The 14,303-nt window shown below is 44.2% G+C and overlaps 1 protein-coding gene across 12 annotated transcripts in view; it reads right to left on the bottom strand.

The window, feature by feature from the left end:
- Positions 1-12,123, bottom strand: part of PARD3 (par-3 family cell polarity regulator) — a 453,311-nt gene extending 441,188 nt beyond the window's left edge. For all 12 annotated transcript variants that reach the window (XM_061996551.1, XM_061996556.1, XM_061996554.1 and 9 more), the window contains exon 1: positions 11,701-12,123. In XM_061996551.1, coding sequence (XP_061852535.1) covers positions 11,701-11,820 — 120 coding nt within the window. In that variant the 5' untranslated portion in view covers positions 11,821-12,123. The remainder of the gene's footprint in view (positions 1-11,700) is intronic.
- Positions 12,124-14,303: the final 2,180 nt, after the last annotated feature.

The following is a 14,303-nucleotide window of genomic DNA, read 5'->3' as shown; positions in this document are numbered from 1 at the left end:
TGCTGCTGGCCTACCACCAAGAGATGTGAGGTGCACTTGATTGCAAGGTGGCAATCTGCTCTCTGAAGGAGGCTTCTAGTAGGTGTGATCATCTGGTCTGCAGAACAAACTATGGACAAAGATGCACAAGGTGGCAGGGAGGACTCCACATCTTTGCTTTTACATAACACGTTGGATTTGTTGGCCCACCTACTCAAGCAAGGGAGAGCGAAGCTACCAAGTTAAAATATATAAAGCTTGAGATGTTTGAGTGTCTAATTTTACAGTTCCTCACTCGCTGCAAAGGAAGCAGGTGAACAGAACCAGGCTGACTCCTGTTAGCTGTTGATGATGAGAAAGGCACAATTTGCAATTGCAAAGCACAGGTTACAAATTGACAGCCATGTGGTCAGCTTTCTGAGCTGGGCATTAGGTAAAAGAAAGGCCATAAAGGCCCGTTTATTACAAACTCATTTCAGATCTTTGCTTCCTACCTCAGCTTGTAGCTTACACTGAAGAATAACACAAAACACAATGTAATTACACTCCACACTTGAGATCAGAAAGGAACAATGAAATTTTTGGAAAAAGTGACATAAAAATTATGGATGAAGAATGGCATGCTTCCAAAATGTGAATTCATTACAGAAAAGCTTTAAAAAAAAAAAAATCAGTATCACACACAACTTTCATCTCCAAAAGTAATCAAGAAAAAATGTGTACTCATTGCGTCTTAAAATGCATCTCTACTCACAATGTCTTTGGCATTCATCAACCTTTGAAAACAAAGCCTTTCAAAAGGCAACATTGGCACACTGAATCACAAGCAACTTGTGAAGGCAGATAGAGCAGTCTTTACACACTGTCTAATCATGGATGTAATATACAGCTTAAGAAAGGGAAACTCAGACCATCCATAAAACAGGACATACATTTTACAAATTTTAGCCATTACAATTGACAGAATCAAAATAGTTTAATAACTTTCACATAAAACAAAGAAAAACAAGATCACTCTTTTTATTTTGTTCCCCTACAAGATCAAGCAATTGCTGAATTATGATATGGAAGTTATTTAGAACAAAAGAGAGAATTTCCTACACATCAGACTCAAGTCCAGTAGATGGCAAGGATAAATACTCAACTATTGGTTTTTAAAAAAAAGTCTGAAGAGTAGCAATTACAGGCTCATCTTGAGAGCATTACTTGAACAGAGAGGTCCCATGTAGGTGTTACCTAGTCATCCCCTACAGCCCACAGGAAGACACCAGAACACTGTCCAAAACTTTCCTTATGCATTTAACTCTGCACTTCTCCCACCAGTCACCGGCCACCAGAAAACACCATGAAAACCAGATGTAATCTCAGTCTGAAATACACAACTGTCAAAAAAAAAAACTAAGTAGATTTATGATACAGTTCCTTTCAACAGCTTGTTTAGACTTCTCCAGATGCTAAAAGGTAAACAGCAGTATATCCAAGCTAATTACCTCATATTCAAATATCAAAAGAACATTTAACACAGCACAAATTAGCTTTTCGTACAAGCTACCTCCCCTACACTGCTGCTTTCATTCCCCAGCTAGGGAATTCCACCAGGAAAGGAAACTTCTTACCTTCATAGAGGCAGGATGAGGACCAGGAGCCTTGCTTCAGCTAAATATTTTATAAACCCCAAACGATACAACACTGGATACTCACTATCTGTGGCTTCTAATTTAACAGAGGGCTTCAAGCTAACAATAGCTATGCTGTGGCAGTGCCAAAGCAACAAAACAGTCATCAGGAACCTTCTTCAAAGAACTATACTAATAAAGGAGACACTGAATTCAATAACAACATTTCACGCATATTAACATGTAGGTTTAGTTTACCAAAGTATTATGCTCTTGAGTGATTGTTGGGCACAGGGTGAGACTAGTCCATTGCCTAATATAACCACAAGTTAAATATGCTGCTTTACATACAGAGCCCAGGTTAGCTAAGTCTAGAAAATATAGGAGGCTTTCTCTTTAAACAAATAGCAGCACTTAAACATATTTGGCATACAAACAGCTATAGACATTTAAAACCAAGTTTGCTGTCTGTTTTACAACAGAGCCTACACTAACAGACAATTCCAAACTTAAAACCTCTACTTATTTCAGACAGTCCACTTTTTCTTGCAATTTCTTGGTTCAAACTACATATTTTCCAGAATTATTACAGACCACACTCATTTGTGCTATTTTTTCATTTGCAGAAAATCTAGGGAAAAAAACCATAAAAGCTGCTGTTAAGAAAACTCAGTCAAAGAAGAAAACATCAAACCTGTCTTTTCAGAATAGTATCCTTAATGCTACAAAAAAATGTCCAATAAAGGATTTGGAAATGATGCTCTTAACTTGCACTATGCCCAGAAGAGAGGACTCTCAGTCTGACTGAGAATAGAGGAAAATCTGGGGCTTTTCCTTTTCCCCCACCCCCAGTTGTCTCAGACCTACAGTGCAGCAAGAGACGCAGCAACTTTGTCAGTGTTAAGCAATCAACTCCACAACTTCATCCAAACCTGATCTGCCACCTGAGCACCCATCCCCCTCACACATGCCTGGAAGGGACTTTGAGGAACAGGAACCTCAGCCCAAGAGGGCTACGGCCACAGTCAGGCCAGATCCCTCTCACTTCCCTCAGAAAGTAGCAGCATTATTCCTCTTACCCAGCACTCATCGCTTGATAATAAAAGGCAGAAACATCTAGCAGAACAAGTGAGATGTATGGAGATGACTACTCTCCAACTGGCAAAATTACTGCAATTGCACAATATTTTTTAACTTTTACAAAGCCTAGCACTTCAGGCTAGCAGTCTTCCAGCAACTTAGTACTGCCAAAAGATGGAGACAAATTCAAAGGGGGGTAAAATCCTTTCCCTCTTCACCTTCCCAGGCTGCATGCGACAGGGAGGCAAGCAGCTCATTTACCAGGAACAGCTGGCCATCACAGCCTGGCCACCACAGCCCGACTGCCTAAATTCTTCTTCTTTCGGTACTCGGTAACTGGCTGCCTTCCCAGCACTCACAGCTGCAGGCAAGCCATCCTTACAGGAAGGCAGAGGGGAAAAAACTGACAGCACAAACAAATGCACACTTAAAAAAATGCAAATAACGTTTGATACAACAGGTTCTTGGAGAGACCAAATTAAATTAAGCTTTGTTATTCCACTTAGCAGTTTACTGAAGAAGCTCAAGGTTCTGAAGATTCCAATTTATTTTTAAAAAAATCCTGTCATTTCAGTTGTTATAGCAACAAAACTTTCAGGCCACTTGGTCTCGAAGACACTCCAGCATCCCTAGAAGGAATTTTTCCATATTTCCTTAAATTCAGTTCCTGCTCCTTCCTGTTCAGAAGGACTCCGAGAACTTGGAACAGAGTTGTTCTTCTCATTATATACACAAAGAGGTGTGTATCTGCAAGTTTCTCACAAGTAGGATATTGCTTCTGACATTTAATAGAGAAGAAAAAAAACATTATGTGGCCTTTGCCTGGGGGGAAGATAGACTCAACTTTGAAAGTACATGCAAAAAAGATGGGGTAAAGTGAAACTACTTTTTCATTTAGAAAGTGTGGCTACATTTCTTCAAACAAATGAAAACACCTAAGCGGGTGCACACACAAACATACAGACACTCCCAAAAGTCCTATCTTTGTTTAAAACATTTTATACCCACATCACTTTTTTTTTCTTTTATTAGTAATACAACATGAACATCAGAAACACTTTAAATTGCCATTTTGAGTCTGTAAAGACATGCATACCTGAAACAAAAATCCTATAAACGTGGCCACTTAAAAAGAACTGCTAACGACATACCAGCTTGCTCTTCCTGCAAAGGAGTCAAAATCTCGCTGCATCAGCAGCAGGCTGAGCATGAGAGAATGTGGAAAGTATGGCCAAAAACGTGACATCACTGTTCCAAAATAGTGTCTATTTTCCCTAACAAATCAGAGATTCACTCCTTTCACTAAGCTTATTGCCCAAAGAGGGAAGCTTCCCTAATTTCACGGATCCCTTCTTAAAAAGAAAGTCTTTTGGGTTATATTTGTTGTGCCACTGAGGCCAATTTTTCATCTTCTTCCTAAACTGACCACATACCTCCAAGGCACCAAGTTAACCAGTTTCTTCCCCATCTACAGCTCTTTGGCAGTATTTAATTTACTCCATTACTGTCTTCCTCTCATGCAAACTCCTGTTCTCCTCTCATGTGAAAGAAAAGGCATCAATTCATCTATCCTTATTCCCAAAGCCTTTCCCTTTACCAGTGTTCAAGCTCATCCAGTCTTTTTTTTCTTCCCCTACAGAAGACCACCTTTCCCCCCACAGTCAACTACCTTCTGCCAGCCCTATCTCTGTTACCATGAAAGTCGTGACGAGCTGGAGACATGAAGATCCAGGAGGCAACATCAGCTAACTGCTGCAGCACCAGAGAGAGCATGGTGCCTGGCAGGAGCAGAGCAGCATTCCATGGGATGCTCATCTCTGCTCCTGGGCTGCATACAAAGACACTTGGCTTTTACTACTCTTCCCCCTCCAATGGAGACCTCTGCCCTGAGATGTAGCATGTGGGATCCAGACCAAGAGTTTTGAATAGGGATACATTTTGCCTTTTCTTTGGGACTAAACACTTTATTAAGATGTATCACTTCATAGTAAGGAACTGAAGTGGAAAGTAAGTTAGTCATGTACCTGCTAGCTGGTTAAAAAAGAACAGCAAATACTGCAACAAAATAGTTACTAAAATTATTTCTGATTTAATTTGAGACAATAACTAAAGCTACCAGTAGGAAAAAAATCCAGCACTATTAAAGTATTGCAACAAGTAAAATGAATGTGATTATCTAAAAAACAAAAAGGCCCTAATGTTCACTGTTAAATTAAAATTACTTTGAATCACTCACTTCTCTTTCACTAGCAATATTAGTCATTTTGACAAGTATTATATACATCTGTGCTGCTGTATTCTTTTTTTCATTCTCTTTTTGTTTTGTTTTAAAGAGCACCACTGGATTCTGTAGCTTAGCTCAAAGGCAGTTTGGTTTTTTGAGAGTATTTTTAATCTATCTTCCAGCACCAGACTTGCTGAGCATTACAGTAAAATGACCTCAAAGAAACAAGGAAAATATATAATGGATATTAAAAAGGAGGAGGAAAAAAAAGTAAAGCACAGATGCCCTAAAGTATCTTGCAGAATTTTTTAATACTTTTTGCTCCACTTTTTATTTTCTTACTTCTCTCAAAATATTTCTGAGTGAGAACATCTGTGCTATACACTGGATTGATGTTAGAAGAATTCCACTTTATTTTCAATATATATAAGCACTGGTTCAGCATTGTTGCATGTTTTATCCATTCAATTTATATTTGGATGAAAAGCTTTGTTTTCCTTTGAAGAACCAGGAAACTGTTTTAAAGCTACATGAACCATATTCTGTATAACTAACATCACCAGCATTCCTGCCCCATTTACTCCATCTTATTTTACCAGACAAATGTGCCATGACCAAAAGATGTCATAGTCTGGTACAACTGAGAAAGTGTTACTTCCAGTGGTGTTTTTATAAGAGAACTAAAACATCTGTGACGGTTATAGCCAAAGTTAAAGTATACAAAGCTATGAGAATCAGATGGTTTTCCACTGGTGAAAGGCTATCACCCAGGAGAAGAAAGGCTGGCAACTCCCTAAACCCCAAATTGCCTCAAGGAACTGTTCTCTGAGTGCACTGAGCACTTTCACAGCTCCTCTGCAGTCCTCCTCTCAGAACTACAGGAATTGCTTGCAGCAGCTGAACAGTGCATTTCCTCAGAGGGAAATCACTCATAAGCCACCCTTCCACAAACACACACTTCGCTTTGATCACTCTTTAGTAACACTGAACAACCACATAATGCCAAACTGAAAGCAATGATGTATCCCATCCAGCTAAAGATAGGTACTGCTCTCATCAGCCAACCACAGTGGTACCACACATATCCTTTACTGAAAACACTTTCAAAGTTTGACTTTGCTTGTATGCTGTCCACTTTGTATCCCCTCTTCGTATGTACTAAAAGCAGGGCTTGTGCAGCTCCCCACGTCCTGAGCCACAGGTCCCCTCAGACACAGTACTACCATACAGCCAAGTCTCCACAGCCATTACCATGCTCAATCCAAAGGTCCATTCCTACCTTCACCCTGCAACTTGTCGTGCAACACAAGAGTCACCTGTATACACAGATGAGGACAACAACAGGAAAACATATGTTTGGCTGAAAACACAGAAGGAGGTAGGAAGAAATCAAAAGGAAATTTTCTGGTGGTGAGTGGAGGGAATAAAATCACTATAAGCAAGACATAGCCTTATATTGCCAGCAACAGTTCCCAGACCTTCAGGATCATGCCACAGCCTTCTAACCCTGAAGTGATTGTTACCCATTACAGTACTTTTCTTTTAGCAGCTCTCCACTGCCATTCATAGCTTTCATCAGGCCACAGCAGAGTGAATGACATTACTCCTCAGCTGGGTCCCACTGTTGGGAGCCCAATATCAGCAAAGAGGTCAAGAGCCAGCTTGAGAAAATTGCCAGCAGCCCCAGGGAACCTGGACTATTCTGGTTGACCTCAGGTAAATCATTAAAATACTATCCAGTCAATACCTAATGCAGAACCCAGTGACTTTATCCTGGTGATGTTGGCTAGAAGTAAACAACAGTCAACTGAGTAGCTGGAGTGAGAGGGATTTGAGGCGGTGTTTGGTCCCTCTTGGGGCCTTTCTGGGATGGAGAGGGTTCCTGTACTTTCTGAAAACAGTCTATAAGGCTTCTTTCTACATAAATCAAGCTCAATATTTAGGCAGATATCAAAATTAAGTCTAATTCTAAAAAAAAAAAAAAAAAGGTAAATCTTTTTAATGTTACATTTAGCCACCCTTGTCCTTCAGTGTTTTCACTAAGGTTCTAAAAGGGTCTCTGCATAGGCACTGTAAGAGGACCCTACTAAACCTGTGACCAAAACCTAGCAGCCAGGCTCAAGCAGGGACTGTGCTGAGACCAACAAAAAACACACATAAAATTATCCAATTTTCACACCAACCCACTCGTGTATACTGGGACCCATAAATGATGCTCCAGTGACACACGAGCAACTGCAAAATTGCTCTGCAAAACATAAAAAGCACCAAAGTCACCACTGTGTACCTGGAAGACAACCTGCTGTCTGGGAGATGACTTTTAAGGAGATAATCTGAGAAGCCCCATCTGGCACTGGGAAAAAAAATAAATAAATAACAACAGAAAAATGCTTCACAAATTCCCTGAGACTGCAACCTTCCTCACCAAAGAGGTGGAGCTTTAAGCTCTGAGCAGCCTAGACTTCCTATGTAAAAATGAAGTGAGAAGATGGTCATTTGACACCTGTTACCTTTTCTGACACAGTCAACCTCCCTTGAGTTCTGATCTCTTATCAGCAACTGCCTTCAAACGCTACCAAAGAGCAGATTACAACTTCTTTTCACAAATATTAACATACTGAGTTTTTAAATTAACAATTCAAGCATTGCTCCACATAACATCACAAACCCTGGAAAACTTCATCTCCCACAGCATTTGTTGAGGGGGAAAAGAAAGGTGTCTCAAGAATCCTCCTAAAATCTTTTTGATTCAGCAAATTTGCTTATTGATTTACTTAACTAGAAAAATCGGGGTTATATACAATGTCCAGGAACATCACTACAAGCTCGTGCTACTCAAGACATCAGAATGAGCTATTATAGAGACCAAACAATCCCTGTAGGGACTAAACATGAGACCAAAAAAACTCTCATAAATCCATGATTTCATATTCCATACTCTTGTTTACAAATAAAGGCAGCATAGCAATGCTCAAAGTGAAAAATAAATATACATGCATTACCTATGCATGTTTATTTATACTTTCAAGAAAAAGAAGATAAAAAGTGAAACACTTATGATATCCCATAGCACAAAAAGATTATGGTGACACTTGAAAGTCACCAAAGAGTCAGAAATGTCTCTGGTGACAAGTAGACCAAACCAAAGCTACAGAATGCACATTTACTTCTCCTTGATGAAAGGTTACTTGATATACCATTTTTATAATAATTAAAATTCCACAGTTTAACACTAAGTTACAGTCAGTCATTTGAGAAACGTATTTAATCTCAACTGCCTACCTATCTGCTCCCTTTTGGGGCCCATCATCCCTTTCCATTAACCTTAAGCACATCAGCTACGGCTGACTTTCCCTCCTCCAAATGCCCCTTACCTTCTCACCAGCATTTTTTAATCATCAAATTACTAGGAAGCCATAAGCAGAACTACATCAACACAAAACCTGCTGGGCCTCTGGCCAGCAGGGTTTGGAAAACGTAGCTACCATTTCTCAGGCCAGTTGTCTCCTGCCCAAACTGTACTTATTCAACACTCACTGAGAATTTGTGCCAGAGGATGCATCAGTCTAGCCACACGCACAGAGCATCATCCCTGTAGCACCATGCAAACAGGACTTCAATAAGCACAATCAATTTTTGCTGACTTCAGTTGCCCTGGACAAGATAGACTTTTCAAACATCTCTTGCCATTTGCTTGTTCATTCCCCACAAACACAACCTTCAGAAAGAAACAGATCATGTTTCAGACATAAAGCTTCTTTTGGAATAAAAGCAAAGGAACTGAAAGATTTCCTATACATGCTACATAGACTAACCTTCAAGCACAGCTTGTCACACTAAGAACTTATTCCACACCTAAACATTTAGTATTGACAGCACAGTTAATCCATAACTAGTTTTCTGAGACTTATGAATCCTAATAAAAAACAATTGCATCCAGAAGTAACTGCACTAACTGGGTGTGTTATCTATATGCTTTTTAAGTCTTAACATTTTACAGAGAGGAGAATCTTACTATTATGTGGATTATTTCTCGTGAGTATTTTTTCTATTCTTGACATGTCTCTTCAACCTAAATAAGCCAGAAAACTGAGGTAAAATTATCAAGTTAGTCACTCCTGGCACTCTGCAAGCACAATACCGGGCTGCCTCACCACAACTGCTCTGGTATGTCAGAAGTGCTCGCTGTGCACATCACTGTGTTTAACACAACCTGGAAACCATGACAAAGCTAGAGGTAATCTGGGAAGGGCTGACAACTCAGTTCTCAGAGGCTCCAAGCAGATCTCCTGAAGGAACTGCTGTATACAGCAGACACTGCACAGGACAAGAAATGCTGCTTCTCCTGCAAGTATGAAAACCATAAACTTAATTCAAATACTTTGAATAATCTTCTACTAGATATGTTTTTTTTCCATACAGCACAGTAGTGGTGAAGTAGATTTCAGTGTCAGTTTCATTCTCTTAGGTTAGGAATTACATTTCCTGCTCTCTTGTCTCTGTCTGAAGTGAAGATGTGCTCCTCTGCTACCCTAGCCTAAAAAGAAACCACCTAACTGCTACAAAAACAGTAATCTATGAAATTCTGCCACCAAAACCATAAATTACTATGTTACTCTACAGTGAGTTCAGCAAACAGCACTATACATTTTCTTACAGGACACTGAGGATCCACCCCCTGACTACCTAAATGTTGCTTTAGAAAATCTTCAGCTAATCTAAGTTTTCAGAGGGACTTTATAGAACACCCAGAGAAAGCCCATGGGCTCTGCTGTTGTGTTTTCAGCCACACTATTTCCATAAAACAGAAATAATCTCAGTAATTACAGCTACCTCAAGTCCGTACCAGCAACATATAGCATAACTATCATATAAATACTAACATTTGAAGAGCACAGAGTCACTTCAAACCCAGAACTGGAAGCTTTGGGGACTAAGGGGCCAAAGTCTAGCTGCCCTTCTGCAAAATGCCTTTTCAGTAAATAGATCGGCATGGTCAAAGTAGAGTTACAGTAACAATTTTTCTTTATGTTTCCACAGGTGGTTCTTTTCTGGACAAACCCACATCATTTGCAATCAGGTAACCTTTTCCTGGTGACGAGCATGTGTTTCTCCTGTGCTCACTAGTGCAATCACTTCCAGGCTTAACATTATACTGCAGAACGTAATTGCCACCCCTTAATGCAATTTAACAGTTGGAAACCAGGACTCAGGCCAGTGCCACAGGAGTTACACGGGCCAGCTTTTGAACACAACACAGCAAAATAATTACATTTATTAACATTGTAACACTAACAAACAAATTCTGCAAACACTTCTCATCTAAATGGCCCAATGAGGCATTCCTTGCTCCCCTAAGGGACATAATTTACTGTTCACTGGTTTACCTTAACCAGTAAGTAAAGGCACTTTCGGACACAGACTCCTACGTGCAGGTAGGCTGCCATGTGCGTAACTGACGTGTTTTAAATAACGGCTGGTATGCAGCCACAGCTAGATCCCAGTGAACCGTTTTTTCTTTTTGCAGCCAGAATCATAACTGTGTTACAAGAGGAATAATAAAAACACAGAGAGAATGTGTTTGTCCTCTCCAAAACCACATTCTTCAGGAATCAAGCAGGGAGGTGATGGGAACCTCAGTTACCAACTGGAATGAATTCTCACTGAGAAAAATGATCTTCAAAATTTTCTTGGGAATCACTTCAAAACAATCAATACGCTGTTCACAGTATTGCTTCCACTGCAGGTTTCAGAGAGCATGGGAGTCAGCATTTACCAACGCAAAACTTCCAGGTTCAGAAGTGTAAAGAATGTCAGAAGGGCTGAGGGGGAAAAAAAACCGCATTCAGCTGCTCGGATGGATCAGGTACTGCGATGGGGAAGGGGGTTGCTCAAGTTCTCAGCCAACGACGGTCACAATAAACCAGATGACTAAAAAAAGTTTGCAGCAACAAGATGAAAGTACGGTGAGGAGGGGAAGGGGGAAAAAAGGAGGAAAGAAAGAAAGAAAAAAAACCGCACAAAGCCCAACAAGTCGCCTATGGAGAGAAAGCCAAGTGTGCAACTGCCTGCACACTCACAGCCAGGGATTTCAACATGGGGCTGAGGGAGGCCGGCGCAGGCGGCACTCGGGATCGGCCCCGTCGCGGGCCGGGCCGGCGCTCCGCACCCCACGGCTCTGCGGGCGCCTCACGCACACGCGGAAACCCCCCCCGCCGCGGGCAGGCGCGAAGGCTGCGCGAGCGGCCGCGCTGCTGCGAGGCCCTCCCTGACCCCAGCCGGGCGGCTGGAGGTGGCCCGCGGGCGCTGCCGGACGCCCCTGCGGCGGGCTCCCCCTCCCACCGCCCTCCCCGCCGGGCCTGGAGGGCCAGGAAGCCTGGGGCTGGATTTCGAGCCCTCCGCGGCGCTTCGGCCCCGCCGCCCGCCCCGGGGCAGACCCGGCACCGCTGGCCCCCGCGCCGCTTTCCCGGCCGGGATCGGGCGGCGCCCGCACCGACACCCCCGGAGGCCGCCCCCTCGCCGCCAGGCACCGCCGAACAAAGGGCCGCGGCCCGTCAGGCGCCCGCGGCCGCGGGGAGCCGCGCTGGGGCCGCCGCGGACGGGCCGCCCCTCCCTCTGCCCAGCAGCTCCCCTCGGCGGCGCCGAACACACGCTCCCCGCAGGGCTCCGCTCCGCGCCGCCGGCCGCTCCTGGTCCCGCTCCCGCCGCTCCGGCGGGGCAGCCCGGACTTTCCCCCTCGCTTCCCTCCCCGCTCCGGGAAGCGCCATATTGATCGCGGGCGCCGCTCCCCGCGCCCCTCACCTTGGCGATCGCCTTCTTGTACCGGGTCACTGCTTGCTGGATCAGGCTGAAAACTTTTATGTTCCCGTCCCCGCAGGGCACGACCACTCGCGTCCTCCCGAAGCACACCGTGACTTTCATCCTGCGTGGCCGGGGGGCTCCCGCGTCCCTCCGGCCGCGCGCAGCCTTCCTCCTCCTCCTCCTCCTCTCCGCCCTCCGCCACGGCCGCCCACCGGCGGGGCGCGGCGCTCGGCCCCCGGCTCAGCGCCTCCGGGCTGCCGCTGCAGGGGCCTTGCCTGCGCGGCTGGCCCGGCGACGGGAGCGGGGGGCAGCAAAGGAGCGGGGGCCGGTGCTGCCTTCCCAAGGAGCGCGGCCGGGCGGCAGGCTGGGGGCCGCTCACATGCCGCGGCGCTGCCCGCTGCCTGCGGCCACCTGCTCGGCGCCTGCCCCGGCGCGCAGCGGCGGCGGGCGGGGCGGCGGCGGCGGTGCCTCCCCGCTCCGGAGGCGTGGGGCGGTGCAGCGGGGCGGTGCGGCCGGACGGCGCGGCCGGACGGCTCCACGGGGCGCCGGGCAGCGCGGACGGCGTGGGGCAGCTGGTGGGCCCTGCCGTGGAGAGGGCCCGCGGAAGGGGCTCGGCCTCCGAGGCAGCACGACCGGCACAGCGCTTGGTCGGAGCGGGGGTGTGCCCGTACACAGCCCCTGGGGGCGCGGCGGCCTCTGCCTCGTTCTGCTCCTCGGGGGCCGAACTGGCACAAGGAGCCCTGCCAGATCTTCGGCCAGCGCCCGCTGCGCTCGGGGACCAGGTGGCCACGGCTTGGTGCTCCTTCCCGGCGCGCTGTCTGCTGCTCTGTTTCCTCAGGTACCCGAGTACAGGGCAAGCGAGGCATCGAACGCGAGAGATCTGGTACTGCTGGAAACACGCTTTCTGCTGTCCCTCTGGGTGTTCGAGGAGGGCCACCGTACGCAGACGAGCGTAGATGGTTTTCACAGTCCTTTGAGTGTAACTCAAGAGAACCAACACCGAGCGAAAACTGGTGCAGCATCAGTGGGAACACTGAGCCATCTCCTCCTTAAAGCCGTCAGAAGTCAAAGGGTTTTATAGACATCACAAGTTTTTTCGCGGATTTCACTGAGGACAATGGAGTTACACAGCTCACTGGATATCCAGTGTGGCCTGACAACATACTTCTTTGGGTGGAATTGGTGAAACAGTTCAAATTAACTGCGGGGTGGACAGGAAGGCAGGCTGGGGAAAAAAGCCATTTTGCTTTGTTTTTTTCCTGAACTTGTATGCAGTACTAGGGACATGAAGGTCAGATTAGCTTTGTACCACCTAACTTCAACATCCTTTTCCTACAACACAGAGCACCTCAACAGATATCCTCTGTCCATCCTGCCTGGGAGTTCTCTTAGCTGGCAGTCTACTTTTGTTCCCATAGCAGTAGTGATCATTACTTTGAGAACTTCAAACAAATGACAATGTTATCTGTGGTTTAGTAGGCAGATAGTTAAGAAGAAGAATTAATGATAGTCTTAAAACATCAAAGATGAAATTGTTGCCCAGTTAAGAATAAAGCGAGAACGGCTTCCCTAACCCTTTGCATTCTACTTAGCATTCTCCAGTGAAGCAATTGGAGGAGTCATTTATATTAGTTTGACCCCATACTTACCTTGTCTCATTTAATTGACATCTATAGAACTTTTTATATGAATTGCAGTTTTGGAAAGCTTTGGGATACACAATATCAAACAGTTCACCCATTGACCTACAGATAATTCTAAGCTTAGATATTCATTTTAGTATCATTACCTGCCCGAATTATTCTAACTAATAACATAGATGAGGATCTATGTGAGAAGCAGTACATCTTTCTGTTGAAGTAGGAAACAAGCATACCTGCCGTGTTATAATATTTTATCTTATACTCAGTGTTTACTTGTGTGAAATAAATGCAGCATGCAGGTGTTTAGAAAGCCAGAAATAAAACTGAAGTAAACAGCTTCCAGCTCGTGACTGGGACAACTGAGTGCACTGCACATTTCATGTAGCTCATCAAATTTATTACTGGAAAATGTTGAAAAATTCCATCAGTTTGCTATTTCTGTGTTTTCCAGGTGATCATGAGAGCTGCTGGAAACATACTAAAGATGATGGAGGTATAAATTGTTGGTTTAACAGACATCACCTGAGAAACTTGTAGAGACAGCTGTAAAAAATGTGAAGTCAAGAGAGACTCTTCTAAGACTGTCTATAACAAGCAATTTTAGTGGCATAGACTTTGTAACCTTCAATATTATACTTCAGTTTTCATTTGCTTTTATCTGTTGAAACATAACGTTGTGTATCAGGAACTTCACCATACTGCTATAAAACTTGTTATTAGATACAGTTGCTGGTTGACAGTAATTATTTCACGGTTCAGACACAGATACAGGTTTTTCATGTTTTTCCGTGATTTAATTCCTGCTCTTACTGTCTTTAGCAAGTTCTTTGGCAGTCTTCCCAGCTCTTCTAACAGTCTCCTGGAAAAGAAAAAAAACTCCATGCAACAGTTTAGAATGAAAAATGTATAGTTTTTTCTATCAAAATTTCTGGGAAAATTAAGTAGTGAAGTATGAAGAAA

This window comes from Colius striatus, chromosome 5 (assembly GCF_028858725.1).
Source record: "Colius striatus isolate bColStr4 chromosome 5, bColStr4.1.hap1, whole genome shotgun sequence".
NCBI classification, from domain to species: Eukaryota; Metazoa; Chordata; class Aves; order Coliiformes; family Coliidae; genus Colius; species Colius striatus.
The sequence above is the reverse complement of the archived record's forward strand: the minus strand, read 5'-3'. Positions and strand labels throughout refer to the sequence as shown.